This window comes from Colobus angolensis, unplaced genomic scaffold (genome assembly GCF_000951035.1).
Source record: "Colobus angolensis palliatus isolate OR3802 unplaced genomic scaffold, Cang.pa_1.0 Scaffold67, whole genome shotgun sequence".
Taxonomy (NCBI): domain Eukaryota; kingdom Metazoa; phylum Chordata; class Mammalia; order Primates; family Cercopithecidae; genus Colobus; species Colobus angolensis.
The window spans coordinates 7,586,930-7,594,079 of record NW_012120376.1 but is presented as its reverse complement, the minus strand read 5'-3'; the positions used below and the strand labels follow the sequence as shown (position 1 = coordinate 7,594,079).

Sequence of the window (7,150 nt, the reverse complement as noted above, 5' to 3'; positions counted from 1 at the left end):
ACTAGTAAATCCACTTAGCACATTTATGATCCCTTATTATATATTCATCTCCATTAGGGACTAAGTTATTTGCAGGTAGGTGCCATTTTGCTACATAAGCCTCCTCATGTTCACTCTAGTGAGTATCTCATAGGGCAGACATTCAATGAATATTTGTTTCTAAAAATCGAATCTACCCTAAAAGGACAATAGACACCATTCATAACATTCACAAGCATGAGCAGCAAGTTCTAAAAGTAATTTTAAAGGAGTTTAAGGGGGGAAAAGCATTGCTAATGTCACTAGGATACATACATCGCCTCTTATGCTCTATACTGTGACATGCTTATCAGTATTTTATAATCATACCTTGTGTGCATAGAATGCAGACTCAGTGAGCACAGAAATGCTTTTTTTTTTTTTTTTTTCAAGCCGCTACAGTATCTAGAGTGCTGTTAGGTTTACATTAGGTGCATGATAAATGCTCAACAAATTTAAAACATATTTCTGGGAGGGTGAAAAGATATTCTTTTTCTTTTTTTTCTGAGACAGGCTCTTGCTCTGTCACCCAGGCTGGAGTGCAGTGGCGCAATCTTGGCTCAATGCAACCTCCACCTTCCAGGTTCAAGCTGCTCTTGTGCCTCAGCCTTCCAAGGAGCTGGGATCACAGGGGCGTCCACCATGCCTGGCTATCCTTTTTCTTATGACGGGAAAAGGTAGCGGCAAATACTTATGAAGACTGTTTTTTGTTTTTTTTTTTTTTGAGACGAAGTCTTGCTCTGTCACCCAGGCTGGAGTGCAATGATGGCTCACTGCAAGCTCCACCTCCCAGGTTCACACCATTCTGCTTCAGCCTCCTGAGTAGCTGGGACTACAGGCGCCTGCCACCATGCCTGGCTAATTTTTAATATTTTTAGTAGAGACGAGGTTTCACCGTGTTAGCCAGGATGGTCTCAATCTCCTGACCTCATGATCCACCCGCCTCGGCCTCCCAAAGTGTTGGGATTACAGGTGTGAGCCACCGTGCCCGGTCTATGAAGACTATCTTTGTAAGTAAATAATTATGAAGCCTCTGCAAGTACATTTCCCTCCTTACATTTACATTCTTAGTTAGGAAACACTGGAGGGTGGAGGCTTCTCTGCCTGCAAAGGAATTCTAGATTCTAAAGCAAAGTTGCTTGTGGGACAAAGGAAAACAATATATACATATTTTCTGTAGAAATAATCCCAAAAACTCAGGACCACTCAGGGAAGACATGCAATTTAGGATCAAGGCAGACCCTGGGAAGCACACAGTTCAGATCACTAGAGAGAGAGCTTTGGCTGCTACAGAACAGGACATAGGAAGGAAGAATGCAGGAGGGTACACGGGAAAGCAGCTGCAAAGTGCACACTACTCTCAGACATCCTCCTGAAAGAGAAGTTAGCGCTAAGATAAGGGTAGGTAACAAAGGAAGGAAGAAGGGGAATTAAGGTGAGAGAAAGGCAAAAGCAGAGGGGAAACCTTCCCAGGAAAGGGAGTAATGTTGAAGAATTTAGAGAGTTGAGTAAAAGGTTTATTATTAGTGCAGTCAACACCATGGAACAGCACATACAACACAACCGGCAACCTGCAGAGACACTAGTGCAAAGGGTAGGGAAGCCTTTCACTGAGCTTCCTGGCTTCATCTGAGGGTAAGGACAGGACAGTATGAGCCTTGGTAAGGCAGGTAGGGGAAAGGGGAGTGGAAGAAATGTAGTAACCAGAATAAGTATAGCAGCGTTTTCAAATTCCTGAGCACAATGTCCCGGAGCTGGAACCCTACTCCCCTCAAGCTGTATCCCTCCACCCCAATCCCAGTGGAGCCATGATCCAACTACCCAGACCTGCAGTAAGCTAGCCTGGAATAAAACTCTGAGAGGAAGCTATCACATGGTGGGGAAGACTTTCTATCTCCAACCACACTCCCACCTCCATATGAAAATTATCACACCTACTATCCCTCCCCTTCTCTTACTTACTCTGCCAGTCACTCTAGGGATCAAGGTATGCCCCAGGTAACCTGAAATGGAACTGAAGTCCCCGGGGGGTGTGGGTGAGACACAGCACAGCCTGTACTTAGAGACAGAGATAAAATTTCTGATTTGCATGGTGAAGCTTAGAACCCAGCTATACAGCTCCAAGAAAACTTGGGGAAGCGGGGGGTTGCCTTCAAAATGAATACTCTAAATCCAGAGTTTTATGATGAGGCCCTGGAAGGGCTAGGAGGAAATTTTTCCAGAGGGCACAGGCATCGATGCTGGACTGTCATATCCTTCACAGGAACAGAGGAAGCTCCTCATTTCAGTTGGGGTTACAGAGGTTTGGGGCTACAGAGGTTTGGGGCAGATATTGTAAGTTCAGCCGAGGACTCCCTTGGCTCTTCCTATATTAAAGCCAAAGGTTGTGCTGAAAAGGAAAAAATATAAAACACACCCCCATCCCTGTCCCACCCTATCCAAAATCCCCACAATAGGAACATCAAAAGTTTCAAGTTTGATTTTTTTTCTTTTTTCCTTTCTTAAAAAAAAAAAAAAAGTAAATAAATTAAATTGCCAACAATGTGGCTGAGATAGCCATGATCAGGCCATTCTTAAAAAAAAAAGGGGAAGGGGAGGGGAAGTAGGTGGAGTTTGTGAAATATAAACAATGGCCAAAGAAAATTATCAAAGTAACTAACTACAGTCACAGGGCTAGAGAGGGCTCTATGGAACAATTATGGCCTGTGCCACAAGAGGCAGTGCTGACCATATTTTAGCAAAAGCTAGGAGTAGATTCTTGCTGAACACATCAACCCCAACAGACTAACTCCTACCCTAAACCCTGGCATTTCCTAATTATGAAAAGTTGTAGGAAAGAAGAGCTCATCTGGAAATTTTCAGTATCCCAACTTGCATACTGGTAGACCCATTGGGTGCCTGCACCTTTAAGGTGGACTGAACAGGGATACTGCTTGGCACAGAGGTCCAATCTCTCCCTAAGGGCCATCAGTGATGGCCAATTACTGGCCTCACTACTTATTTCTAGAGATTTGGCTCCACCCTTACCATTTATTCAGGAGGTCTGCTGCTTAAGAGCCAACAGGCCTGCCTGCTCTGATTCCCTGGTTTTGGAGGAGAGGAACGACTAGAGATTCCTTACTCTGTCCTGACACTCCAGGGAAATTGAATCTTTTTGTGCTTTCTGAAAATAACTGGAACCAGGAACCCTAAGCAGGAAAATGGATGGAGGTGGGGGCTTTCCCACCCAGACTGATAATTTATAGACATTTTAGGGGAATATGGCAAAGGGAGGAAATCTGGGTTTCCCACCTGAAAGGCTGAGCAAACTACCCCAGGGCCCTTCAGTGCCAGAAGGGCAGTGAGAAGTGTGGCTCAGGTATAAGCCACAGTATTAAGGATGGTGGAGAGGACTCAGGTCCCAGCTGCTGGAGTGATGGGATTTTCCGATTTCCGTCTCTTCCTGGAAATAGTCGAGTTCTCCTATATCTCTTCCACGCCATGAGCAAATATCATGACAAGGCCTGGCTCCTGCACCATGTCATCACCCATATGCTGGTTCTCACAGGCCATCACGACAACAGCCTGCTTGCCAGGGATGCGCTTGGCCACGTAGTTCTCATAGTAGCGTCGGTTCATCTGTCTAGTCTCTAGTGTGGCCAGACCCTGGGGCCAGCTACGCTCGTGGGCATTTTCAATCAGCTCATTGACAATAGAAGCAGGACAGCCACTCTCCACCAGGGAGCGCTTGATTACAGCCTGGAGCACGGCATCAGGAGTTGAGATCATCCCTCCCCAGCGGGTCACTCTTGCTGGCTGAAGGGAGTTCACCCACCTGTGTGGAGGTGGTTAAAGATGGTCATTCCACCTCATCTCCTTTCTCTGTATTGGCTTTTTCTGCTAATAGAAATAACTACCCACTCTGCACTCAGCTCACCTATTCTTCCTTCTTTCCTTCCATGATTGGCTCAGAAACCCCGAATCTCCCCAGTTGGTCCCAACTGAGTCACCAAACGCCAACTGAGTCACCAAACGTTACTCACCAGATTAAATTCCACGAGTCTGCACTCTGTCCCTGTTACTTTTCTTTGAAATTCCAATACTTAGCACATACAGCACCTAACGCAGTTAGTGCTCTATGTTTAGTGAATAAAACAATTATTCCTCTATACTATGTCCCACTCAGCACTATTTGCCTTATATATATTGATTCACACTTACAGTTTAGTCTATGAACTGTATAGGACTCCAGAACTGAAAAATATCTTAGACTTCGCTTGTATACTTCACTTGTTTTTGCTGCATTTTATTTTATTTATTTATTTATTTTTTTGAGACGGAGTCTCGCTGTGTCGCCCAGGCTGGAGTGCAGTGGCCGGATCTCAGCTCACTGCAAGCTCCGCCTCCCAGGTTTATGCCATTCTCCTGCCTCAGCCTCCGGAGTAGCTGGGACTACAGGCGCCTGCCACCTCGCCCGGCTAGTTTTTTGTATGTTTTAGTACAGACGGGGTTTCACCGTGTTAGCCAGGATGGTCTCGATCTCCTGACCTTGTGATCCGCCCGTCTCGGCCTCCCAAAGTGCTGGGATTACAGGCTTGAGCCACCGCGCCCGGCCTTTTGCTGCATTTTAGAGATCACTTTCCTGGACTTGCACTCTGCCTCCTCTTCTCTGGGTTGTAAGCTACCTGAAGACAGGGATAATATCTTCTATTTCTTTTTTTTTTTTTTTCTTGAGATGGAGTCTCACTCTGTTGCCCAGGCTGGAGTGCAGTGGCGCGATCTCAGCTCACTGCAAGCTCAGCCTCCCGAGTTCACGCCATTCTCCTGCCTCAGCCTCCCGAGTAGCTGGGACTGCAGGCACCCATCACCATGCCTGGCTAATTTTTTTGTTTTTTTTTTCAGTAGAGACAGGGTTTCACTGTGTTAGCCAGGATGGTCTTGATCTCCTGACCTCGTGATCTGCTCACCTCGGCCTCCCAAAGTGCTGGGATTACAGGCGTGAGTCACCACGCCCGGCCTATGTTCTATTTCTTTTTAGCCCTCCTAGCACTCCACAGCCTTTAATACAGGGCTTTGTACATGGGTACTCACCTAATTCTGGATAAAGTGCATCCTTGGGTAGGCTTTCCCTTCTATCCACCCAAACACGTAAGACATCCTGTAGTGGAGCTAAGGGTTATCCTCTTCTCCTCTGCCCCTGTCCTTAATGCCAATATCTGAGAAGCAGTGTCCCCCCAGCCCAGCTCTCCAATGCCCTCCTTCTGCTACTCTCCTGCTCTTAGCTCCTTTCAGGCCTTATTGTCAGGACGTGGAATCACTCCATGTCCTGAGTGACACTCACTCTAGGATCTCGTTGTATTCAATTGTCTCCTCCAGGTTCTGAAGGTTGGGGTTGACACTGCGGATTGCACGCATGTATGCCTTTAGCAGCTGGATGTCTCGCTTCTGTTGTGGAGAAGAAGAACAGGAATAATGGTTAAGGCAAACAGCAGAAAAAAGACAAAAGTTTATCCGAGAATGAGGACAACTGAGAGATCTGAAGAACAACCAGTTTGTAAGCTTCAGGAAGACAGGGATAGGACTGTCTCACTCACAGCTGTCTCCTTAGTACTTACAAAATGTGCCTTCACAGAGGAGGCATCTGATAACTGTTAGGTGAATGAATGCTATGAATGGGATGAAGGAAAGTCAAGGAGAGCCCCAATCTGATTCCCTGCTAAGCCACAGGCAGAATAGCCACTCATCCAAGCTCACAAGTGTAAGCACAGGTCTGTGTGTTCACAACTGGTTTTATTACCCACAGGCAGGCAGTTATCTGCATATGAGGGATATGTTCTCCCCCGTTGTGGGGCCTACCTGCTCCGCCAGCTGGTGTTTGTGTTCAGCTGACGTCTTCTCCAGCTCTGCGATGCGTGTCTGCTGCTGCTGTACCACTGAGCGCAGGTGCTTAATGCAATTATGGTTGGGCAGCTCATCTTTGGGCATCTCCAGGCTGCAGACCAGGGTGGGGAAAGAGCAGAACGGGGGTGATCACCAGGACACGTACGAAAATGGCCTACTCTGTGGCAGATAACTGCTGAGTAGATTTTGTCCTACCCAAAATTTCTAACATTCATTTCAGGCCTCCCTCGTTCATTCCCTTCACTTTCTTCTTCCAAGCTTCCTACTTGCCCCTTTGCTGTCTATTTTCCTTAAATTTCTTTCCCCAATCAAGACACAGTGTTTTATCTACTTTTTATATTTATTTTATCTTATTTTATTTTTTATCTTTTTTTTTTTTGACATGGAGTTTCGCTCTTGTTGCCCAAACTGGAGTGCAATGGCACAATCTCAGCTCAGCGCAACCTCTGCCTCCCAGGTTCAAGCGATTTCTCCTGCCTTAGCCTCCTGGGTAGCTGGGATTACAGGCGTGCGCCACCATGCCCAGCTAACTTTTTGTATTTTTAGTAGAAACGGGTTTCCCCATGTTAGCCAGGCTGGTCTCAAACTCTTGGCCTCATGTGATCCGCCCCGCCTTGGCCTCCCAAAGTGCTGGGATTACAGGCGTGAGCCACCGTGCCTGGCCTCTTATTTTACTTTTTTTTTTTTGAGACCGAGTTTCACTCTTGTTGCCCAGGTTACAGTGTAATAGCACGGTCTCAGCTCACTGCAACCTCCACCTCATGGGGTTCAAGCAATTCTTGTGCCTCAGCCTCCCGAGCAGCTGGGATTACAGGTGCCCGCCACCACGCCTGGCTAATTTTTGTATTTTTAGTAGAGACTGGGTTTCACCATGTTGGCTACACTGGTCTTGAACTCCTGACCTCAGGTGGTCCATCCGCCTCAGCCTCCCAAGTGCTGGGATTACAGGCGTGAGTCACCGCACTGGGACTATTTATTTTGACACACTGTTTTTATCTACTGCACAGCTCTCCTTTTCCTCCTACAGATTCTGCCTGTGCACTTATTCCTTCAGAGAAGCCCTATATTCACAGCCCCAGCTATCAACATTCTTTTTATTTCTTAAGTTACTTAGTTAGGGGGAACAGAGCCCAGCCCAGGCTGGAGTGCAATGGTGTGATCTCGGCTTACTGCAACCTCTACCTCCTGGTTTTAAGCGATTCTCATGCCTCAGCCTCCCGAGTAGCTGGGATTACAGGCGTGCACCACCATA

The 7,150-nt window shown here is 46.8% G+C and overlaps 1 protein-coding gene across 4 annotated transcripts in view; it reads right to left on the bottom strand.

Annotated features, from left to right (window-relative positions):
- Window positions 1-1,513: 1,513 nt before the first annotated feature.
- Window positions 1,514-7,150, bottom strand: part of RNF41 (ring finger protein 41, E3 ubiquitin protein ligase) — a 34,757-nt gene continuing 29,120 nt past the window's right edge. For all 4 annotated transcript variants that reach the window (XM_011926123.1, XM_011926124.1, XM_011926126.1 and 1 more), the window contains 3 exons: window positions 5,854-5,989; window positions 5,339-5,442; window positions 1,514-3,832 (listed from right to left, as the gene is read on the bottom strand). In XM_011926123.1, coding sequence (XP_011781513.1) covers window positions 3,481-3,832; window positions 5,339-5,442; window positions 5,854-5,989 — 592 coding nt within the window. In that variant the 3' untranslated portion in view covers window positions 1,514-3,480. The remainder of the gene's footprint in view (window positions 3,833-5,338; window positions 5,443-5,853; window positions 5,990-7,150) is intronic.